Genomic DNA, 26,463 nt, shown 5'->3' on the forward strand with positions numbered 1-26,463 from the left:
AGGACTAATTATTTCAAACATGACAAAAGAAATTTCCAGAACTCCCAGACGCGTAAAAAATGTGCCTCAATTAAGAATTATTATCAAATGGCAGGGCTCACATCCGGTTCTCCGGTTCTTTGATTGGAAAAGTTTAGCTCTTTCTGTTAGGTTATCTTGAAGCGTAATGCAGGGCTCTTGTACCCACATATGTCACATAGGCACGTAGTTTGACTCAGTAGCCCTGATTAGGTCGGGTCATTTATAGATATATTGTGTGATATAACGGGGTAAACCCTTGACACCAGAGCATCATAAGAGAACCTCTAAGGTGTATGTGATATTGGGACATGTATGTCCCACAAATGATCATTGTTGGATACAGAACAGCCGCTTTAGGGATGAACCCTTAAAAGCTACAACTACTAATGTAAATTTTAATAGTTATTTGCAACGTTACAACCTGTTTTATACACCTTAAAGCCGATTTAAGATACAACATATTGCTTTAATACCTTAAACAGATCTGACCAATAAACTCAGTTAGAACATAATAATAATTGATCTTTAATGAAATATGCACAACTTGATTTAAAAAGACTTACTTTAAAGTAAAGACGTAGGTTTATATAAAATGAGGAGTAGAAAGGCAAAATCTGAATCAACCAACGGACATGTGGCCAATGGCGATGTAAAGAAGCCAAAGAAAAAATCATTAAAAAAAAACAACAATCAAGATTTATTAGTGTATGTTTTGTTCGGATTCTTGGGAACAATTTTTGCATCAGGAATATTTATATTTCTTTCTGTTGACCTCATTCCTGAGTATGCAAGGTATCCATATGAAAGAACAAAAACGGAAACAAACACTTCACCTAACGAAAATGTTCAGACACAACAGCCCAAACCGGAAGTGCCTGCCAAACCAGCGACTCGAGGAACTGTAGAAAAGCAGAAAGATTCAGGAGGACCTGAGACAAAGAAAAGAGCCGCTCCACAAGACGAAGATCAAATTAAACCCCTGAGTGGATGGCGGGACGCTAGCATAGATATTCTTGATAAATTTGACTCAACAATTTGTAACATAGAGAGAAGAAATATTAAAACCATTACAACAGAAGAGTTTGAACGTGACTACAGATACAAAAAGCCTCTTTTAGTGACTTTTGACAACGGAGCTGATGGATGGACTGATTCGGAGAAGTGGACGATAAAAAGTCTTAAGGAAGAATACGGTAATGCCATTCTCGGTTCGGGGAATTCAAGAGAAATAGTCCGTAAAGGAGGCAACGGCGAGGTGGCGTCGTCTTTCACGGATTTTGTTGATAAACTGATATCTCGAAGTGATAACACCGGGGAACCGCTGTAAGTATCTTGATAGCAATGATATCTTAAGTTTACACGCGCTATGAGTTTAGCTATATGCACTACATTGCAAATGTTTGCTAGTTCTCAAAATAACTTTTTTTATTGTCACAATTTACACCTTTCGATATTAATCCAGTATGTACTTCGCATTAGACGAAATTTGTATTCTTGATGCATCAATCATTTTTTTCTTTCCAATGTCTGTATTTTCTCTACATTTTTTTCACATATACTTTTGTATATTTTAGATATGTATTTGATCGGAATTTTTACAACTCATCCGACTTACCGAAGTCTCTGAAACCTCCAGGAATATTCAAAATAACGGTAAGATTCAAACGAGTGCCTATCCATTTTTTAAATCTTGGGATATGGTGTATGCAAATTTATATATAAGAAAAGTGAGAAACATCCTGACTCGCTTGGCTTAAATACTACTGCAACATTTATATATCTATTTCCACTATGTTCTGTATTGCATAGAAATCTGGCAGAAACCGCGGTTATTGAAAAAAAACGGATATAGTGAAACGTAACAAATGCACCAGCGTATAACCTAAATGCAAAATAGTACATACTTTCAGAGATCACCAACTTCAACAAGTGTAAACACACCTTTATGCAAGCTCTGAATAGTGCACTTCAAAACTCGAAAACCAAGTGATTACGATCAAACGTGAAGAACAATACTAGTACATAGAAACCATAAGAATAGAGACATATACGATAAAATAATATGTATACATGTAGGTGCTAATCCCACAAAGTAAGTGATTATTAAGTTCCATGGTAGTTCCAATCAAATTCACCGGATTTCATGTCATCGCCAAAGGTAATACATTTTCAATTGGCATGCGGCAAAAATCTTAAGTTTCTCCAAATTCGTGGCTTGTAACTATGTCCTTCGACATATTTGTGTTTCTTCGAATAATATATATTTTGGGATTACGACATTTCTTTAGTTTATGCATGGGATAAAGCTTTAAAAAACGACAAAAGATCAAACATTACGACTAGCATATCTGTTTAACCCTAACTATGTCAGTGCAAATGCATGCGTGAAATGTGCTTTTTTTAGATAATCGTGTTTCTTACTACGCAACATCTGTGTTATTACGGACGGTTTAGGGTCTTAAGTAATACTAAAAACGGAATAGTTTCATATCTTTATGTCTACACGATTTGATGTTCATAGTATTAAGTATGTGTCCGAGAGTGGTTTTTGCAAATATATATATATATATATATATAGGTCTGAAAAATTCCCAACGATGTTAGAAGTATCAAATTTGCGATGGTGAAAATTTTGGTCGTTCCCTCAGCGGGACTCGAACTCGTACCGCAGTGATATCTATGGCAATACCGCCTGCACAAAGTCCAGCGCCCTAGACCACTCGGCCAGCGAGGCTTTTTGATAATGTTGCTTCCGCTAGTCGGTCATTCCTCCTCATGGGATATTAATCTAGTGCTGTAACTTAGTACACGGTGTATAGTAGTATGGGACTTCATCTAGGCGTATTATGTAGAATAGAGGGTACATTTAATATTGCATGTCACAACAAATCAATATTACACAAACGTCTCAGAATGTGACGACTCTATTCACTACGCTGCTCCATCGGATCAAATTGATACAGGGAAGATATGTAGACGTATAGAAAGATCTGAAAAATTCCCAACGATGTTAGACCTGTCAAATTTGCGATGTAAATTTTTGGTCGTTCCCTCTGCGGGACTCGAACTCGTACCACTGTGACATCTATGGCAACACTGCCTGCACAAAGTCCAGCGCCCTAGACCACTCGGCCAGCTAGGCTATATAATATCCTACGAGGAGGAATGACCCGGCCAGCGAAAGCTATATTTTATAGCCTAGCTGGCCGCGTGGTCTAGGGCGCTGGACTTTGTGCAGGCGGTGTTGCCATAGATGTCACAGCAGTACGAGTTCGAGTCCCGCAGAGGGAACGACCAAAAATTTGCATCGCATCTTGGATTTATCAACTTTAATCTTGGAATTATTAACATTAAACTTGGAAATTCCAACTTCAACCTTCGAATTATTAACTTTATAGTAATCTTGGAATTATCAACTTTAATCTTGGAATTATCAACATCAATTTTGGAATTATCAACTTTAATCTTGGAATTATCGACATTAATCTTGAAATTATCAAATTAAACTTGGAGATTCCAACTTTAACCTTGGAATTATCAACTTTATATTTATCTTGGAGTATCGGACCAATGAGCGTCGGACTTATGACATTATCTCGGTTTTCCGTCACTAAATAACTGAATATAGTGACGATTCAACCATACCTTTGTATTCAAGGGTGGATCCAGGGTTTTAAGAGGATGTGCAATAGACCGGGGGTGTCCTTGACATAACAATAGTAAGAAAATAATAAATCGCCCGTGAAAATATTGATAGCTTAAAACATATTAAAATCTGCATGCCATTGGGTACATCTGTTTTAAAAAAGGAAATGAAGTATGATTGCCGGTGAAACGTTTTTCCGCACTAGTTTTCGTCGTGAAGATATTGATGTGATATATAATTGTATCATGACGAGTTTGAATTTTGTTCCGGTTTGGTGATGTTATGGATAACATCGATAGTCCGACACCCATAAGTCCGACGCTCATTTGTCCGACACTCATAAGTCCGACACCAATTGGTCCGGCGCTCATTGTAAATTCTAAGATTAAAGTTGATAATTTCATGATTAAAGCTGATAATTCCAAGATTAAAGTTGATAATTCCAAGATTAATGTCGACAATTTGAAAAAAGGATGACCCTAATACGCTTCCGTACTAATGAGATATGACCAGCATCTCACTAGTTAGTGCATTACTATGTAAATACATAGTATGCATGGTGAGGATCAACATATAATGCATTTACATATATAATCAAGTCTAAATTACACCTAAACCCTATAATTGATGCGAGATTGCAAATTTGCGATCCAAATTTGGTCGATCCCTCAGTTGGATTCGAACCCTTTCTCTTCTCTGAAATTTATAGCACTAAGTCCAATGCTCTAGACCACATGACCAATTAGGCTAAATATATTTTTATATACCGTAGTTGGCCGAGTGGAGGCGGTGTTGCCATAGGTGTCAGAGAAGATGAGGGGTTCGAATCCCGCTGAGGGAGCGACCAAATTTGCAACCTCGCATCGATTCTTGAGTTTGGGTGCAGCTTAGGTTTGATTATATATTATATAGTATGCATAAACAGTGGTGGTTAGGGGGGTGAAATTCTCATTTTTTCAAAATCTTGTTAATTTCGTGCAAATTTTGGGCAAAAATTAGCAAAACCCCCTTTTTTCTAGAACACCCTTTTTGAAAATCTCGTTTGTAATAGGGGTTGTTAATACCAAGATATCAGGTACACTATGTTTATACTTTATTAGATGTTTAAAGGTTCAACCCTGCAATTACATAATAATATATTTTAATGTCATATAAGACAAGACACAAAGACAAATAGACATGTCACACACAGAAAACTTAAAGAGCCCCTGCATTACAATGATTAAACACACAGCTTAGCTATTCTACTCAAAATAATGTATCATACCAAATATAACGATTAACACTAATATGCGCTCTCAATATACCAAATATCAAATATGGAAACTAGAAAGCTAAATAGCTTAACTCTCAATACAAAAATACACAACAGTACAAGACAAACACAAAACACTCAATTACCTGTCCATGGGACCAGGTTTCCCATCTATACATCAAACTACATACTACTAGTATAATATTAATGTACCATATCATGAAAAATATAAAGTATAAGCATACGTGTACTTTCCATGTATAATACTAGATTTATTTCAAAACTGGCTAAACTGTCAAAACTAAAGAAAATAGTAACAAAATGTAAAAATAAACTAAAATGCAGAGTAGACTCGGTATGCTAAATGAACAAACTAAATATCAAAAGTACTAGCTCAAAATATGAGTATGATTGCTATAAAAATAATTACTGATCTATTATTTCTTCAAAATACTCAAAAATATTAATCTCACATACTAAAACTCGATAGTAAAGAAATGAAAGTAAAGATAAAAGTAAATAATAGTTACCTCAAAATCAATCTCAGAAATCACAAATCCAATATTCACATACTTGTACAATATACCAATATGTCTGACTACTTCAAGGACAAAACTCAACTCAAACATGAAAAGGAAAATTGAGCGGGAAAACTCTAGGACAGTAACAAAGGAAAAATGCTCAGACCTCTAAACCAATCAGAACTTCAAAACCAATCACACCTCCACTAACTCATCTACAATTAAACTGCCACACCTGAATGCTCCCAAAATCGAAACACCAAGTTTTTGACCGAAAGGTGTTAGTTGTAGGAAGTGGTTGAGTAATCGCGAATGGTACGGTGAGCAAGATAACAATTAAACATTACATCATGATTTTTAAGCCTTATATTTTTTATTTGTTATTCTCAACTGTGTTTATAATTTTGGTAACTATGGGTAGTATCAATATTATGACCTGGAATGTAAGAGGCATAATGTCCTCAACTGTATGTCAGTCTAATCTACTTGTAATGTCAAATTGTGATATTTTTATTATAACTGAACACAATTTGAAACCAAACTCATTGCAATATTTTTCTTCTATAGATAATAGGTACAATTGTATTAGTAAAGCTGATGAATTACCAAACTGTTCTAGAGCTTTTCATGAAAAAGGTGGTGTTGCCCTTTTATACAAATCTACACTTGAATTTTCGATAAGTGAAATAAATGATATTCAATCAAATGGTATTCTAGGCATTGAGTTAAAACAGTCAAATACTGTACCTTTTTATATACTTGAAACTTATTTACCCTCAGATGACGACATAGAGGCTTATAAATATGATATGAATCTTTTAGAATCATTGTTCTCATATTACGATAATTATGGTTACGTCATTATTGTAGGTGATTTAAATGCTACCTGTAGTATACATAACAATGTAAACAGGCCTAAATCAGTTTTACTTAGTAATTGCGTATCGCAGTATAACATTAAGTATGCAGGTTTCAGTTTTCAATTCAAAGGGCCTAATTATACTTTTATAACAAAACAAACCATGTTAAATTATATTTTATTAGACAAAAGTGTATTGAGACAACTGATCTCTTATGAACTCCTTGATGAGGGGTCGATTAGCAGCACATCAGATCATCTACCCGTATCTGCTGTTTTTCGTTTAAACTGTAATCCGCACTATGTTAAAATACGATGCTACGTCTTCCTTCATGGCACAAGACCGAAGACTCCCTACTTTTGCAATACAATAAACATTTAAGCGATAGCTTAGAACCATTAATTGACAGTAACGAGACTAACGATGAATCTGTTAATGAAATCTATAATCGCTTTGTTACAATTGTACATTTATCTAGTGACAATATTATACCCAAATATGGTCTCAACCCGAAACTGAAGCCCTACTGGACCGCTGAAGTCAAAACTGCTCACAAACATGAAAGGGCAATGCGTCGAAGCTGGTTACATAAAGGCAGACCAAGAGGAATGCTTCACGAATCCTACAGAAACTACAAAAAAGCTAAAAACAATTTCCGAAACGGTCAGCGATATGCATCCGAAAAGTTTTTGCTAAAATCATTAGATGATATTAATGAAGCAGCAGACTGTGATATTCGTAAGTTTTGGAAGTTAATGAAACGTTCAAGGCCTACATCGAAGCAAATTTACCCTGAAATAGTGTTCAATGACAAACTTGATAATACTCCGGAAACAGTAGCTGAAGCTTTCAAAGAATATTTTACAGACTTGTATAGCGAAAGTGAAAATGAGAACTTTGACGCTGAAAACAAACGTAGGGTATAAGAGACTTATGAAAACATTCACAAATCTCTTGTGCGTGGTGACACTCTTCCAGGTGGTTCTATCACAGAGGATGAGGTAGCCAATACAGTTAAAAATCTTAAACGAAGAAAAGCAAGTGGTATTGATCGAATTCAACACGAACATATTTTGTATGGTGGTAAAACTGTTATTAAATTTCTAACCTGTTTTTTTTTCAATACGATTGTTGAAACCGCTGAACTACCTACAGCTTGGAAGCATGGACTGATTGTTCCACTGTATAAAGGCAACAACAAACCGAAATACTTACCGGTTAGCTACAGGCCTATTAGCCTTCTTTCCTGTACTCTTAAAATATTTGAACGTGTCTTATACATGTACTCTCGAATTCAAGATGTAGTTTCAGAAAACATTACCTTTCCCAACCCTCAACAACAGGGTTTTCAAACAGGGCTCATTTGTCTCACTGCATCAGTTAATTTGCAAGAAACTGTGTATTTTAACTTAGAATTATCAGGTTAAGTGTATGTAGCCTTTATGGATAGTCGAAAAGCCTTCGACACAGAAATGCGAAAGGGGTTATTAGCCAAATTAGATAGATTAGGTATTAAAGGTAAATTATGGCAATTGATAGATAACCTTCATAATAATACATATAGTGCAATTATTGTTAATCAATGTCAATCTGACTTTTTTCTTGTCAATGAAGGTGTTCGACAAGGTGATGTCCTTTCAGGTTTACTATATGTTTACTATGTGTTTATTAATGATTTGCTAACTGATCTTCAGAATGTAAACTCAAATACTGGGGTTAAAAATGTTGTAAGTTGTGCCCCATCATTAGCTGATGATATTGCTTGTATTAGTACAACCCCTGTTATGTTACAACGTATGCTTGATGTCTGTTATAAGTTCTCACGAATGTGGCGATTTACATTTGACGTACAGAAGTCATACATTGTGATATTTACGCTTAATCCGAGGTCGGCTACATCCAACTTTAACTGGACAATAGGACAGGAGTGTATTCCTATTTCTGACAACGTAACCCATCTTGGTATAATCTTAAATGCTTACTTGAAGAATCACGAAAGAACTATTAAAGCCTGTCAAAAAGGAAAGAACTTTTTTTTTGCATTAAATGGAATTTCTTCAGATACAACGAACCCGAGTGTTCTTGTTAAATTATATTTCGCTGTCATCCTTCCATCTACATTGTATGGTTAATGTGAACCTTGGTCCCACCTCAAAGCACAAGACTTGCTTACTCTTAACCGATTTCAACACCCGATAGTCAAAAACATTCTGAAACTCAAAATTAATACTCGTGCGAAAGTATTCTAGGCTTCCATCCTATCACAAGTGAGATTGATAAACGCAAATTATTCTTTCTTCAAAAGCTGTGCACTTTGGACAACAAACATTTCTCTAAAGCAATCTTCTTGAATCAATTATTTTCATATTTGATGGACCCCAGTCGTAACAATCTTGGTTATGTTCCTGATGTATTAATCTTACGTCATAAATACAATTTACATGAATATTTACGTTGATTTATTCAAGATGGACACTTCCCCTCAAAACAAGAATGGAAAAGAATCATTAAACAGAACGTGTCTAATGTACAAGCCAGCGAATGGTCTACTCGCATAAATAACGATAGTGACTTCGTTAAATTTCGCGAAATACATAATACTGTCACTGCAAAATATTGGAGAAACTCAAAAACAGTAAATGAAATAAAAAGGTCATACTTTATAACAAAACAATTGACGGACGTTCCCAGTAGTTCACTTATGATATGTTTAATATGTAATAGACAATACGTAGACTTTTTTTGCCATATTTCTTGTACATGTTCTGCAACCAACGTCTTGAGACAAATCTGGTGGGACTTGATAATCGAAAACTTCGACCTAGAACTGTTTACAGAACTCGACTCGTATTCCCAGGATGATCTTTTTATTATTCTACTCGGGAAAATACCGAACACTATACAAAGCAGCGATGATGACGCAATCAACTTCACTAAATTGTGCCACGCTCATGTTGTACAATGCGCCGCAGAATATAACCGCCAATTCAAACTTGTTCGTGATAACGTTAACGTGGATTGTACTAATACAAATATCCCCGATTGAAATGCATGTTTCATGAAATAATTGTAAATATTTGATATCTTTTTCCATTTTTTACTTGTAATAATGTTTTGTTATTTGCTATGTATATAAACTGTTCATATATCTCATGTATTTGAGGAAATAAAGGTATGAATGAATTACCTGAGGATCAAGGTAAAATATCAATACGCAAACACAGTAAAAGGTATTCACCTACTCTAAAATAATGAAATATTATTCTTAGATTTATTTTATTGTCTAAATGAAATGTATATAAATACAAATGTAATGTTCTCATAGCAAAGTGAAATATAAAGTTAAAAATGCAGGAAATGCACCCTGGCACACATGGTCCGTCCTGGATTACCACGATAGAAAAATTCTTTATGCGTTATTATTATAATAATAATGCACAATGTAAATAGTGATGATTTGTTTTACAATAATTTCTGTAGTTTTGAACTAAATAAATCAATAACAAATTCCCCAAAAGCACTATGGTCAAATAAATTTTTAGACAAAATCATTAAGCAGAAATGAATAGAGATCACCACTACCAGTTCTCCTCCATTATTGTTTCGATTTCAGGATGGGATCGATGATAGCATCTTTTTCTTGGGAGGATCAAAAAGTGGAGTTTCTTTCCATAAACATGCCGACACTTGGAATGGAGTTATATTTGGTAGAAAAAGATGGTTCCTTTATCCAATGCATCACACTCCTCCAGGTGGTATGTAAACTTCTTCTGTTCTAACATGTTTCTTACTGAAATATTGATTAAAAATACCCTTGCTAGTACCTATATACAACAAGATGTTTTAAAATCAGGTTTGGGTTTTACTTTTATGACTAATATTCTGACTTCATCCATTAGTATTTACCCATATCCAAAGTGTGAGCAACAGAGCCCAGTCTCACTAATCAACAATATTTCAAGGGTATAGTTAAAGAAGAAAAAATATTAATGCATAATGCTAGGAGTGTGTCAAGAAAGCCAACAATAATTCACGGGTGGTCGAGGGGAGAAAAAATGATTACACTGGAGTTGTTTCAAGCAAATTACCACAATTCCCATGCTCCTTTGATTTTAAGTTGTTTTATCAGCGTTTTTCTATAATTATCCTGTAGAAGCGTTTGTGTTTTTATACTCCCCGCTTTGAATGGGAGAGGTATATAGTAATCACGATGCCCAAATGCAAGCAATGTCAATTTCTTGTTAGTCATTTTTTCGATATTTTTGGGGGGATTTTGATCATATGTTTTCTTACATTTTTAGCCTGTTGAACTTATCCATTTTTTTTTCTTATTTAAATATCGATATCAGAGTTATTATCAATTTAGATCGAAGATCAGAATTGATATAGCAGTCGCCAGAGCTTTTAGATTTGTAAAGCCTGTTAGCATCTGCAAATATCTTACACTACCGCAGTGAAATAATCCTATTGGCATACCCTATTTAGGTTTAAATATATATGGTTATGTTCATTTTATAGGTATTTCTAATATATCAAATTGAATTCTGTGTTAATAAACAAACCCAATAAATAACTTTTACTGTTAACTACATATGCTGATTAAGTAGGACTGTACACACAAGTGATTGTACAAGTCTGATCCGATCAAGAAACCTATATAGAGAAAGGGGTTCCAAGCTATCATTTTTTTGGCCAAAAGTTGTTTAAAAAAAGCTAGCTTAATCCCCGAAACAACCCCAATGTATCGCTCATTGTATCGTGTGCTTTCAGTACGGTTACCACCTCGTGACATCGGAACCCGGAGATGGATGACAAGTAAAAATGAAACTTTGCTTAAACGATAGCATAGGGATTTCGATAATGCATTTTTCCGGGCATGGTGTCAGTCTGTGGTCTGGTGATATTGCTTTTTGTAATTATCATTCTATATGGCTGTTTTACCCATGTGTTGAGATAATAGGGTTGCGGGTGATGCAGGTGGTACAGGGCCTTAAAAGAGCATGTATAGTATTGTCTGCATCAGACATAATTGTTGAAATTATATTCGAAGACTCTGGCGTTTATGTTAAATATACGTGTGCGTGGAACTATGTGCCTAGAAAACTAAGCACTTTAAATGACACATAGGTGTCCATGTGATAACTTGTAGGACTTAAGTTATAAAGCTTATCAACTGAGGAATGTAGATAGTTGAGGGGAACATGTGTCTAAGGAGTTGATTAATTTCAATGATTGTGGCGGCTTAAGTTTGAATTAATTGACAGACAGTTTCGAACTGGAGGTCGGTAAATTGAATTTCGACTTGAAAATTTAGAAACTTAGAAAGGTCAACTAGTAGGTCGGTGTTCAATTACGCAGTATGTCGGAGAGTTTTGCGTTCATTCATCTAGGTGTTCCATGTAACTGACATCGATTTATCATTATTGAATATTACGCAAACTGGTGCGCTGCTACGATGCGTCATTAAGTTGGTGTTTTTTTTAATTAGATGAAAAAGTTCAATACAACTCACCATGTACAACAATAAGCTTATGTCTAGATACGTTTGAATTCAGTCCCCGTATTTTTCTTTTATCCATATTTTTTGCAATTTGACGAATACTTGAGGCGTAAAATTCAAACGATCGAGATAAATTGATTCAGTTTATGAGTACTTCAATTATTTTCTGTAATTGTCCGACAAGAAAACATGTTGTGGTACTGAGAAAAGATTCAAGATGAGCCTAGGTGCTCCGGTAGGGTAAGCGTCCTCGGCCTTTTTACAAAGTCTTAAATATTCTTACCTGCCACCTTACGACAAAAATGTTTGTAATAAAAATGGTTGAACTTTCAATTTGATTTCGTTATAACTTTTTGTATTTTTGTTTTCTATCGTAGGAGTATTCACAGGTTATACTATGTTAGAATGGTTTGATCTGATCTATCCAAAGCTGATTGCTGAAGCTGACAAACCAATAGAATGCATTCAAGAAGCTGGTGAAATATTATACCTTGTAAGTGTGGCAATGTACGCGAATGATGGATTTAAATGCAAATTTCTTCAAAGAGCGAAAACGTAAATGATTAGTTAGTTTTCTTGTAAGTGTTACGCAAATAATTGGTGTAACGAAAATGATTGGTTAACTTTCTTGTAAGCGCAACGCAAATAATTGGTTAATTGTCCTGCATTAGTGATGCAAATGTAAATGATTGATTGGTTCAACTGTTAATGTACCACGAATGATGGGTTGGTTTCCTTGTGAGTGTAACGCCAATTATTGGTGTAACGAAAATGATTGGTAAGTTTTCTTTTAAGTGTATCGCAAATAATCAGTTCAAGACTATTATCAGAATATAATAGCATTAAAACATATGATTTTTCAACACTGTATACTTCTTTTCCCACATACTCAGTTCAAATCCTGACTTAAAAACATTATACATCGTTGTTCTTCCAAAAACGATGGTACACCTAGATACAAATATATAGTTCTTGGTAGAGATTCCTCATACTTTGTAAGAAATAATTCCAAATCATCTTCCAAATGTACAGAAGAAGATGTTTACAAAATGCTGGAATTTTTAATCGACACCATATTTGTCCAGTGTGGTGGACGCGTTTTTCAACAAACGGTCGACATTCCAATGGGAACAAATTGTGCTCTTCTACTTGCTGATCCGTTTCTTCACTCTTATGAGGCTGACTTTATAGCTGATCTGATCCGAAAGAAAGAATATCGTTTAGCTAGATCCTTTAATCTCAGTTTCCACTATATAGATGACATATTATCTTTAAACAATCCTAATTTTGGGGATATGATACATCGCATCTACCCCAAAGAACTTGAAATAAAAGGATATTACAGACACTATGAAGTCAGCCTCATATCGTGACCTACACTTAGAAATTGATGGTAAAGGAAAACTATTGACCAAACTTTACGACAAACGTGATGACTTTTCATTCAGAATTGTCAACTTTCCTTTCATCTGTGGCAACATCCCTATAGCACCTGCGTATGGAGTGTTCATATCACAACTCATACGTTATGCCAGAGCTTGCCGAGACTACGCAGACTTTCTGTATTGCGCTAGAAATAGGCTTCTGGAGCAGGGTTATGTTGCTACGAGATTGAAGTCATCACTACAAAAGATTAATGGTCATCATGAACTCGTGGATCGTTATGGTGTATCCATCTGCGCCATGAAAACTGATTTGTTCAACGTGTCATAGTTTTCCTCTCCTCTTTCGTCTACCCCGGACTTGACTTTTTATGAGCAACTCGGCGGGTGTTTCTAGAAAAGCAGAGGACGCTTACCCTACCGGTACACCTGGTCCATGCTCCCAGTTTTTAGTGGAGTCCGAGTTGCTCATTCACTTTTGTTACTTTGTATGTATGATTTTAGTTACTTTATGTTCTTTGTTGTGTATGTCTGTTTTCCATGTCTGGTCTTTGTCCCTGGATTACATTCTTTTGATTACCGCTATAACCTTGGTTCCCTTGATTACTCTTAAGCATGTAGATATGCAGAAACTACAAAAATAAAAATCCTCAATACTTCAGACTACCTCAAACCACATCACAGACAACTGACACCTGACATACAAATAGCACAGTAAACATTTTGTTAAAAATACTACAAATTTTCAAATGAAATTGAATAAATTTCATTTTAGCCGAAATTATATTTTAAAAATATGCATTATAGCAAATGTGGGAGGGTTGGTTGAAAAAAAATAAAGAACGCGTAGTTTTTTTTTCTTGTAAGTGTGACAATGCAAATGAATGAATTATTATTTGTTTTTTTTTAATCTAAGTTTGACAATGCAAACTGCTGATTTGTTGGGTGTTTTTTAAGTGTGACAATGCAAAAGGCTGATGTTGTTTGTGTGTGTGACAAAACAGATGACTGATTTTTCTTCGTTTTGTTTTTCTTTTAATTGTGGCAATGCAATGCAAGTGACTATTTTCAAATAAAATTACAAGGATTGTTACGCGGTGACTCAAATCTGTTCGTTACTAAGAATTCCAGATAACTGATCATAGCTAATATCAGAAATTGAAACTTTTCTTAATTGATAAAGTAATAATTGAAATTACTACTCTTTATAACAATGATTACATTTTCTTCGAGTAGTCACGGAAGCTTGCATGCAACTAAGTCGGTTTTAATATTCTGTGTTTACTTTTGCGTGCTTTATATTCATACTGTTTATATTGTGTACTGTTTATCGCTCCCTTGATAGAAATACAATATTTGTTGTTATTAAGTACCATTCTGTGTAAGGATCAGGCAATGAGTGGCACGTCATTTTTCTCAATTTGGTGTTTTTTGCCTCAAATATATTCAAAAACATCTACAAAACAACTGAAAAGCTATTTAAATTTATCCTGAAGCACTGGTGACGTAGGTATTTTTTTGGCTGCTTATATAAGAAATAACTTCGGGAAAATTTTCCCATCATATTTTCATAGTGCATTTCAACTAAATTTGAACGATCAATATCTTAAAAAGGCAAACTTCCAGTAAAATCTCTGTGTATTTTTACTGCATGTGCCACACCTTATACGCATTTTGCCTGATTCTCAGACGGAGAAGTACTTAAAGCTCTAACAGTGATTTAATAAAGTACAAGAGGAATCTATGTAAACTAACTAGTTAGTGTTGGTCTTTTTTACATTTTACAGCCTGAAGGATTTTATCACGGAACTATCAATATTGGTGATACCGTAGCTATTGGAATACAGAAAAAAGAGTGTGAAATCCCGTTACAAAAACTCTTTTACCAAGGTATACACTGACCATTTATAAGGGTCATTTTTATGAACAAAATTGCTTTCAGCTTAAACTTATAACAGGCTAACAATTGAATAAACTCTGTAAAAAAGCTGATAATTGTCAAGTACTTTAAAGGTTTCATGAAACCTTTTACGTAGATTGTTAGAGAAATCAACAATTACTGAAAAAAAAAGAAGATAATTCATCGCCTTTCGTAGAATTAATTGCAAATATAATTTAAAAATACCTTTTCAGCAATCATTTAAATGTGTTTAAATTCAACATTTGAGCTTGCTGTGTTTAGTTCATGCTTCTTATTTACTTACTGCTTTCGTTTATTGTCTTTCTCACTTTTTTCAGAAAGATATTTATTCAGAGAGTTGTCAGAGAGTAAACACGAAGGAGAAAGATTAGAAAGAACACAGAAAATTATAGATTTATATACAGAAATACTCAAATCATTACCAGGTAACCCTGCAAGCTCTTCTTACTGGAGACATATTGTTAAGCTCTATGAAACACAAAGTTGGTGCTCTCTAAAATCACTCGTTTTTATTCATTTCAATAAAAGTTTACATAATGCATTCTTGAAATGCCGAGGTAATACTGAGAGAATGTGTGTTTTTTTTTAATTTGAATTGTCTCTGGGCACTTAAAAGTAATTGTAAAAAAAAAAAAACAATGTCGAACTAACTTTTAAGGTATAGATGCAATTAATTTGGCTAACATACTCCATCAAAAAAAAACGTTACCAACAAAATTCCCCCATATTTCAAAGACAAATCCATACCAATTATTTCATATTCCTATACTTCACCCATCGCATCCAAAATTTTCAATTATAAAAGGCTATTGCAGACCCTCGAGATAGAGGACTTCAAGGCTAAACCACCTGACTGTTCTTGCAAAACCTCGCCATTCAAATGTGGTCCTTCTGGTCACGTCGTTACGGGAGATTTAACCATTATCGAAAACGAATCTCTGCGTAATATCCTTTCTAAAGGTCCCAAGTACCGTGAACCGTGCTCCTTAAACTGGAATTATAACTTTAAAGTTCTTATGGATGCCGTCGAGGACTATGCAAGAAAATGAATAAAACGAGAACAAGAAGACATTTATTCTCTGTCAGAGTGGTTAAAGGCCGTGAGGTCTTTAATTTTGAAACGAATGAAAGTTTTAAGTAGATCAATGAGTGCCAAGGCTACATCAGTTTTCAAAGATCCCGATGTAGCAAAAACATTGTCTACTATACATGACAAATATGTTTTCGTACCAGCAGACAAAGCCCAAAACAACATTGTTTTTGCCTGCAAAGCGTTTTATATCCAATGTTTACTATCAGAGGTAGACGTAGAAAATAATAGCAGTGATAAGACCTACACTGCTACCACTCTCTCCAAAGAAGAGATTGTAGAAAACCATAAATCTGTGCTATCCTCTTTTGGTCTCTCTACCAAGGACGATGATTGTGATTTACCGTCTATGTACTGGATTCCTAAACTTCACAAGAATCCATACAAACAACGTTTCATAGCTGGATCTGCAAAATGTACCACCAAACCTCTTTCAAAACTTTTAACTTCTATACTCACAACTGTCAAAGAGGGTCTACAGTCCTACCACAACACTTGTTATTCCCGTAGTGGTAGTAATTCAAAGTGGATCCTGAAAAAATCGAAAGATCTTTTGGAGACAATCAGTTCAAGACTATTATCTGAATATAATAGCATTAAAACCTATGATTTTTCAACACTGTATACTTCTATTCCCCATACTCAATTAAAATCCCGACTTAAAAACATTATACATCGTTGTTTTTCCAAAAAAGATGGTACACCTAGATACAAATATATAGTTCTTGGTAGAGATTCTTCATACTTTGTAAGAAATAATTCCAAATCATCTTCCAAATATACAGAGGAAGATGTTTACAAAATGCTGGAATTTTTAATCGACAACATATTTGTCCAGTATGGAAGACGTGTTTTTCAACAAACGGTCGGCATTCCAATGGGAACAAATTGTGCTCCTTTACTTGTTGACCTATTCCTTCACTCTTATGAGGCTGACTTTACAGCTGATCTGATCAGAAAGAAAGAATATCGTTTGGCTAGATTCTTCAATCTCAGTTTCCGCTATATAGATGATGTATTATCTTTAAACAGTCCTAATTTTGGGGATATGATACATCGCATCTACCCCAAAGAACTTGAGATAAAGGATATTACAGACACTGTGAAGTCAGCCTCATATCGTGACCTACACTTAGAAATCGATGGTAAAGGAAAACTATTGACCAAACTTTACGACAAACGTGATGACTTTTCATTCAGAATTGTCAATTTTCCTTTCATCTGTGGCAACATCCCTTCGGCTCCTGCGTATGGAGTGTTCATATCACAACTCATACGTTATGCCAGAGCTTGCCGAAACTACGCAGACTTTTTGTATCGCGCTAGAACTCTAACAAATAGGCTTCTGGAACAGGGTTATGTTGCTACAAGATTGAAGTCATCACTACAGAAGTTTTATGGCCGTTATCATGAACTCGTGGATCGTTATGGTGTATCCATCAGCACCATGAAAACTGATTTATTCAACGGGTCATAGTTTTCCTTTCCTCGTTTGTCTACCCCGGACTTGACTTTTTATGAGCAACTCGGCGGGTGTTTCTAGAAAAGCAGAGGACGCTTATCCTACCGGTACACCTGGTCCATGCTCCCAGTTTTTAGTGGAGTCCGAGTTGCTCATTCACTTTTGTTACTTTGTATGTATGATTTTAGTTACTTTGTGTTCTTTGTTGTGTATGTCTGTTTTCCATGTCTGGTCTTTGTCTCTGGATTACATTCTTTTGATTACCGCTATAACCTTGGTTCCCTTGATTACTCTTTAACATTGGTAAAACAAGCAATGCTCAATAAGACCTTACAGAAATCACATCTATTAGTAGTCTCATTGTGAAGGAAAACCAATAAAAAATCTTCAAATAAATTGATTTTATCCGATTCACCTCCTAAAAAATGTTCGGATCAGACATTGCCAGAATCCGTCGTTGGAGAGAAATGTTTTAAATGAGAAACATAAATCATCCTTCTATATTGACAGACAGTACCGAGGTTATGAACAACCTAGCCGAGTTATACCCACAGATGGAGAGACAGAGGGCTGCCATGGATATGATAGACCGGGTTCTGAAGAAAGATCCTTACTTTGTCATGGCCATGCTGAGCAAAGTTGATCTCCTCAAAGAGGTGAGATTGATGAATAGAAAATAATTGAAACAGTCTTTCCATTTTGAACGGTCTTTTCACGGAAGGAGTCTGATAAGTCCTCTGTACTTGACAATCCAACTAAACCATCATGTTTACCATCATAATCCTTCCGCCACTTGGAGATCCAAACCATCACTGAGGTTAACAGTATTCTTGAAATACACGTAAAACAATGATTTGGCATGAATAAAAACTAGATATAAGACTTGGGAAATACTACATTTTATATATTTACTTATATATCTATATATCTATAAAACAGTTCTGTTTTGTAAATAAAAAAAAGCACCTTTTCTGTCTATTTGAAATAAACTCAATGCACGTGTTGCATGCAAAAAAACGCTGTTTTAGTGTCCATCGCTTACTTATAGATACAAAAAAAAATACATCACTCCTTATATTTTTAATTTGGAGACCAAGACAATAAAAAACGAGACGTGTACATGAAATAGGACCAAACATATTAACAAAAAAATAATTGGTCTTAAAGCTACTAGTTGAAGCAAACAATTTCCATCAAATGAAATATAAACTAAAAAAAAACAACAATTAACGAGGATTTGCGAACAATTCAAGTTGATATGTCAGACTTATCAATAGATCATCATGAAATTGCTTTGTGAATGCTTAGAACTCTGGTATCATTTTAGATGAACGAAGGATACAAAGCATTAGAACTGGTAGAGGAAGCTTTACAGTTGAACCCCGACCTCTATGATACACGTGTTAAATATGGACAGTTGTTGTTTGATTTGGAGAGACCAGAGGAAGCCGTGTATCAATTTCAAAAAGTAAACAAGTGGTGGTTTACATGTCTAGGCTGTGTTTTATATGTGTTTAGATATTAAAAGTATTATTTCACACTTAAAATCACTGCAAAAGGACGAAATAAGTAACATAAAAAAACAAAAATAAAGACTTTCAGAAAACTAACAGTAAATGTGCAACACAGACTAAACAATAGACTCGAGCCATATACTGTGTCATCCTTACAATGTCAGAGCTCCTGTGTCAACTTGTGATCGTGGAAAGGGTGTGGGAGTGATAATTGTAGAATGAATAGTATATGAAAAGTCAGATACTAGTAGTCATTTAGAAGATAGTTTCAAAAGTTCTGTATCATTTCACTTGCTACCGTGATAGTATAGTTTATGGTTCTCATTTATATTTAAACATAAGGTAAACGTTTTCTCTCTTTGGTGCTATTCATTGTTATTTTTATAGCAGCTTTTTAGGTCGAGTCCTTAACGAGTCTAGAGATAAACGTGAACTATAACAACATCAGTTATGATGATTATTTGTGTTCATGATTTCGTTAAGTAAAAGTTTTTCCCGTATTCGGAATTGAGTGTAACGTCTATGTGTTGCTTTGTCTTATAAATTGTAATGTCCTTTTTATTAGCAATCAGTTCGATGCAATCCTTGTACTTCTTCAGTTCACAGTCTTAAATTTTGTAATAATTGCCTTTAATATCTGTATCATTCTACAGGCATGCGAATTACGCCCTACGGAAGTAGCTCATTGGCAATACTTGAAGAGAGCCCAGCTCACAGCAGGAGACGAAAAAGGTGCACAAGAATCAGATGACATAATTGACTATTTAGAAAATTATTTAGAAAATAATCAAGCATGACAATAAAATTATACATCAATACACATACTTATTCAATATAGCATGTTTTGTTTTAGTTATATATTTGTATATGTAATGCCAACGAATACTGTGTTTAAATGAAATGTACAGATCTAGTTCAAGACCGTTTTAAAAATTCATACGTCCAGACAATACGAGAACAAAAAATCGGTGGAACGTGTAGAAAACTTTATGGATTATAAACACTATAATTGCAAGGCTTTATTAATTGTGCTCTGTTATGTAACTTAAATATGTGAAGCATATACTGAGAGTAATCTTTCAATATTGCATCCCATAATTTCATCTATATGTTAGTTCCTCAAATGCATTGATCTTGAAAGCTACCCCATATAGGTAGCTTTAAATTCATGCAAAATGATTAAGCTATGAACGTAACTTTTTTGTTTCTATCTCATTGAAGAAAAAGCAAGACTAATACATGTAGGTAAAATACCATGGTTGTGTCATAAAATTTTTAAATGATTTTAAAAGATGAAGTACACAGTTCAGACGTGTAATAAATGATTGAAACCGTACAAATCATTTATATAATAAAGGCTATCTAATCCAACATCTTGGTGGATATTCAATAATTTTGAAAAATGCGAGAGTTTTGGGAAATTGAAATGAGTTTTTACAATGTATTCCGACCAATTTCTGGTCCAAGGTGTAAAGGATTGAGCAGGTGCAAACGCCATCGATACTACTTTCCCCTTTCATGTGTTGCCAATCGGCAATCCTCGGATGAATTCCGTTTCTTTCCTGCTAAGATGGAGACACAGCATCTGTCGAATTTGTGACGAGATCACATAGTGTAGTGGAGTTGACCACAAAAAAAATAGATTGGTTCCATCGTTGCACGAAGACATATAGCAATTGTGTGTATATTTTAACAAACTGAAAACTGAATGCGGAGATAATTTGACATAATATATTGGAAGACTATACGTTTGTACTTGGATCATGTAAGGGGGATATCCCCTTCCCTTCTTTCTTCAAGACAGTGTCCGGATACATTGCTAACATCTGTTTTCTCCATTTCCAATAAGCGTAAATAAAGATGGCGCTTAGAGAGCCTATCACGATCACTGCTGAAATCGTCACCCCAGTAATCCAGACATAATCTGTAATAAAGCCCCAAAAATGTTAATTATATACGCCTTCAAAACGAGACTCGACGACGTTATATAAATGTAAGCTATGCTGCTGTATCTATGAGGATAATTGATCATGACTCTGAGACTAACTGATGGAAGCTAAAATGCATAAATATATAGAGACAATTAACTTAGAGTTAAAATGCTACAATATCAATAAATATCCTTTTTATACCTGATATACTACATGAAGGAGGTCAATATTTCGCAATATTTGGAAGTTTTATCTGTTTAATTACATAATTATTATCATTGGTTCTGTAAATAATTGATCTGAGTTGATTGATAAAAAACCATCTTACTTGAGAATTCTTATATAATTAAATGTATGGCCTATATTTTGATGTTTTGTCGATAATTTTTTACTTCCCAGGTCGGTAAATGTTTATACATGCCATGCAGACACGTGCTTTACTTTTCAGAAATGCGATTCATTGATATTTTTGTTAAAAAAAAAAGAAATTAATTGAAATTGAATATTTTTTTTATTTTCCTTTGTCTCGAGATCTGCCACCTTCGCCAGTCAAGACATTCTTTAAATGTACACCTGCAGCTGGGACCAGTTTAGAAATAAATAAAAATTGTAAGCCGAAAAGTTAATGACAACTTAAGCATGTTCGCTGCTCAATTTTAAAATAACAAGCTTTCTTATCTTTTGGTATAGATTTGTAGACAATTGTCTTGGGAACAAAAATACCAACTTAAATTTTATGGTCAATGATATTTTGTCAAATGGATCAGAACGATATATGTAATGATATGAGAAAAAGAAAACACTGGGTCAATGGAGAAAAAAAAAGGCATTTCGTTGGGTAAAACCCGACGATCCCGAAAATCTGACAAAAATTTCTAAATGACACCAGAACCCTTTATCATATCATAGTTACTCGAACGGTTTCTGACAATACTTCACTAGTACACATATCTGTACAACAGTTACTGCAATTCTTTACCAAGACAACTGTCCTGTATTTCTACCAAAGAATATTTATTGTATGGGACTCGCATGCGTCGAAAGGGCAGAGAAGAGGTAAAGACAGATTTAAAAAGTGTCATTAAGAGTAGATTTAATATATATTTTTTTCGACTATCTGTGATGGCGGTTTGGTTTGGTTATGCGTGTGAAACAAGATCTGGGTTTTGTTACTTTTGTTGTCAGGGCACCCATAGCTTAATTTAAGTGTGTTTTCACTTGCTGAAAACCATTTGGTGATGTTTGAGAGTATTATTTTTGGATTAAGGTAATACACTGATGCATATGTTGTGTTTCACCATATCAGCTCTTTTTTTCTTAACTAATGGGGATGCTTATGTATCTGAAACAAGAGATGACACTACGTTTTACTGTGCACGTGAAACCGAACTTAGACCGACGGAGATGGCACTTAGTTATGTATGTGAAACAAGAGACGACTAGAGATGACACCGGACCTTGACCGACGAAGATGGCACTAAACTTAGTTATGTATGTGAAACAAGAAAAACACGTCAGTGAAATCAATTGTTTTCAGCTTCTGAACAAACATCGAGCAACAAACAAACGGTTAACAACACTATACACATGCAGAACTTGTAAGAGATTAGGCGTGCAGATTTATTGTCTTATAATAAGTGTAATACCTTTCAAATAAAAACTCATTTTTCTATTCGTTATAAACCTAACAGAAAAATTATACAGATAAATAGGTGTTAGTCTCCGTATAAATTAAGGTGCAGGCAATAGATTTTTGCGGCATGACATTTGGAAAACTTTAGATCACTAATCATTAGGAAAACATCGTAATGGACAGAAATTGCAATCAAAATAAAAGCTAGTCTATAATATATGCCCCTGATCTCCTTTCTCGTAAATCAAGATAATCGAAGTAGTTATTGTTAGTATTCAAAAATAAAAGCCATGTTGTATCACTATAGAAGATTTGACTTCTAAAAAGAGACAGCAATCGAAATTACTTTTTGGATAACATAAAATGTTATTTATAGCAACAGTCAATAATATCTTCTTTTTCATCGTTATTGTTATTTATGTCATCCCAGTTGATTTTCTTTTTGTTAGAATCTGAATCATCAATAAACTGACAAGTCAATTGACATATCTTGAAGATTTGTTTTTTTGGACGAGCGCCAAAAAGACTGAAGACATTTTTTTTCAAAAGTTAAGAAAAACATGGTATTTCGATGTCATAAAAAATACAGCTGCATTGTCATATCCAAAGTTTGAGGAAAACTAATCAAGAAAAAGACGAAGCTGTTAGAAAATAAAATGATTCGATCGTGTGAAAAGTGTTCTACAAAATCAGCAGGAAATGACGTCACGATCCCAAAACCATTAGTTCTTCCTCAGAATCTAAAGACATTTCTTTCTTTAAAAAGTTCAAACACAAAAGATGACTAAACTACTACTACAAAATACAACCTACAGCTTACCTTTCATCTGGGCCACCATTCTCTAGTTTATGTTTGTACTATACCGAAATTTACATATTAGAGTTAACATTGTTATCCGTGTATATACATATTGTATTTAGAATTAAGTTTGTTATCATGGCTATCTAATAAAATACTAGATATGCACTCCGCTTTTTCCAATATTAAAATATAAGAGTAAAGAGCTGGTTAGATTTCTTCTATATTAAGTAAATATATTTGCTGCACTATTAAGCACCGACCAATTTTATACGGACGGGTTATGATTAATTTGAGAGAAAAAAAAAAACATTTTTGAAAAATATTATGATTCAATTATTTCCCCCATTAACAATGTGGTTTATCATATAAAAATTTCCAACTCAGCATTAAATACCCCCATACACATCTAAAGAAGAAAACTGCCCGTGCCTTAGTGGTATCGCGACAATAAAAATGCTTTGTTCTTTAGGGCTGTAATTAAGTAATATATACATGATATCATACTAAATATTTAGACAACTGGAGGTTTGATCTGTCACCAAGGACTAAATGATGTACTATTCCGTGTGCATATAATACGTGCGTTTTATGGACAGAAACAACGATTATCTAAAAATGCTTTATCGTATAAATAGTAAATGAAACAATGACGTGAAAAAGCAAAGACATAAAATAAAAGACTTAACTTAATTTACAATGTACAAAAAGATGAGAGCGTATTTAAACAGCAATAACAGTACTATATCGACTATGTGCACCGGTAAAGTAGGCAACTGCCATAGAACACACTTTTGTATGTCGTGGAAGGATTAGTTTTAGATGGACATATCCTACTGGTCGAGCGGTTCTTAATAGCTACCATAGAGCTTTGGTAGTCATTTACTCTAAAATCATTAACCCCGAGTTATATTGAATTTTACTTATTCTAAAATAGCTTACCTGGTCCGGAGATATAATTACCAAATGCCTCTGGCATATCTGTTAGCCGGTCAGGAACCAGTCCAATGCCTTCCTGTGGTAAAATAAATCTACTGACGTTGGTTCGATTGGTGTGTTAAGTGATGGTATTTATATTAATTGAATACAATGTAATAACGCATGAATTTAAAATCAAATACATGAAAAGTAAAATCGTTCTGACTATTGACCATATTATTTCTGTCGGTTTGGGGTTTGTGTTTCCTCATAGAACATAAGCGTTCATTTTATTGTTGTACTTTCCCACCCCTGTCCAAGGTTAGTGGGGAGATGTCTTGTTTAACCCCGTCAAATACTCCATGTGCCTATCCCAAGCCTTGAACCTGTAGTCCAGTGGTTGTCGTTTTTTATGTTCATTGTTATTTGTTTTACGTTTTTTTCTGTAGATTAGGTCGATTTTCGTCTTTTATCAATAGTTTCACTTCATTTATTTTTGGGCTTTTTACCGCTTGCTTTTATGGTATGAGTTTTGCCCGTCATGGTGACCTGTAAAAAGTCAATTGTTCGTTGCTTGGCTTTTGGTGGATGATTGTATCACTGACGATCATACCACATCTCCTATTTTTATATGTAGTCATTGATAATTTTTACGGAGTTAAATTTTAACAACTTCAAATAGACCGGTTTGTAGGTGGCATGGGTTTTGGATGAGGATTGACGTCATATTTAAATCACTGCTGTATTAAACGTTAATGATTTACAAAAGCAATGGAGCCGAAGCTTTATAAAAACTTCACTACCAATTAAAAGTATTGTGTTATTTATGTTTGAGCCTCTTGGTTAAAATCAAATATTTACTTCGTGTATTTAATTAAATACCATCGTCCAATGACCTAATTCACTATAATTTTTGTACAGATCAAATTATTCTTCTGGAAACCCCGTCTAAAAATTCTTTAAACATATATTGCAATGCATGTTTTTGAATTGGATTCAATATTATTCATTTGTCCAGCTCCTGACAAGGTCATGAACTCTGAGTTCAAGTAGTAGTAATTATAAACGAGATAAAAAAAAAAGACTGCAATAACTTCTTCTAGATAGATACTGATGCTTTCAGTATTTTCAAAACTTACATCATAAAAGTGTCTGAACAAAGTCACAGTATCTAATATTGTATGCTTACCTTCGTGTACCCGCGTTTTTATTCTATTATCCCAATGAGTGCAAAACTATCAACTGATCTATGTCCTATCTAAATATATCAGTAAATCCCCTGGCAAAATAACTATAATAAATCCCTTTCATACACAGCAAGTTTATGGATTTAACTGTGCACCCTATTCTTTAGTCCGTAATAAAATCCATTACAATTGTTAAGAACAGGAAAAGGTTTCTTTCCATTTAATCGGTCTTAAAATACTTTCCCAAGTTATCTCTTAACAATGTTCTTAAATAGACCTTTATACCATTGTATTCATTAAATATTAAACCAATTGATCGTTATAGTGTTGTGTTGTTACTAAGATTTTTTTCGGTTTATAATCATATTGACACTTTCAGAGATGATGGAGCTATTGCTTATATCTTGGTATAGATATTGACATGTGCGAATTGTTATTGTATAAATGCTAATTTCTATCTGTTTGACGTGAGAAACTAATTTGTACATTATTGATGAAATGTCTTTTTTTCATTTGCTCATATTTAGATGCAAATCAAGATGTAATACCACTTCTTAATTGAATATCAGAACTGGTGATGACGTCCGGAGGTTTTATTGTTGGTCCGTCTGTATTTTGTTGTTTTGTTTCGTTTCCATATTGTGAGAAGGAAACTTGAGTGTTCATAACTATGTATTATAATCTTATGACCTTTCGTCTAAATGTAAGCATGAAATAATATGACTGAAAAAATATAATTGTCATTCCTTAATTACAAGTGATATTGCATGACTGACGTCACCTGTTTATATTCAAATGTGGCAAAATTATCAGAACAGAGTCA

At 34.2% G+C, this 26,463-nt stretch overlaps 1 protein-coding gene and 1 long non-coding RNA gene across 2 annotated transcripts; one reads left to right on the forward strand and one right to left on the reverse strand.

Annotated features, from left to right (window-relative positions):
* The first annotated feature begins 567 nt into the window (after positions 1-567).
* LOC148604322 (uncharacterized) lies at positions 568-20,012 on the forward strand. Its single transcript, XM_088549660.1, has 9 exons — positions 568-1,344; positions 1,596-1,674; positions 9,917-10,058; positions 12,181-12,296; positions 14,973-15,075; positions 15,424-15,531; positions 18,169-18,314; positions 18,986-19,126; positions 19,826-20,012. The coding sequence occupies exons 1-9, from the start codon at positions 614-616 to the stop codon at positions 19,967-19,969; spliced, it is 1,710 nt and encodes a 569-aa protein (XP_088405786.1). The 5' UTR covers positions 568-613; the 3' UTR covers positions 19,970-20,012.
* Positions 20,013-20,134: 122 nt separating this feature from the next.
* On the reverse strand, positions 20,135-25,928 carry LOC148604323 (uncharacterized). Its single transcript, XR_015916030.1, has 4 exons — positions 25,643-25,928; positions 24,478-24,550; positions 23,557-23,594; positions 20,135-21,096 (listed from the first exon to the last, which is right to left on the reverse strand). It is a non-coding gene; the product is annotated as an uncharacterized LOC148604323 (long non-coding RNA).
* Between the last annotated feature and the right edge of the window lie 535 nt (positions 25,929-26,463).

This window comes from Perna viridis, chromosome 10, assembly GCF_037379345.1.
Source record: "Perna viridis isolate PV_CMFRI_1.1 ecotype Kerala chromosome 10, ASM3737934v1, whole genome shotgun sequence".
NCBI lineage: Eukaryota > Metazoa > Mollusca > Bivalvia > Mytilida > Mytilidae > Perna > Perna viridis.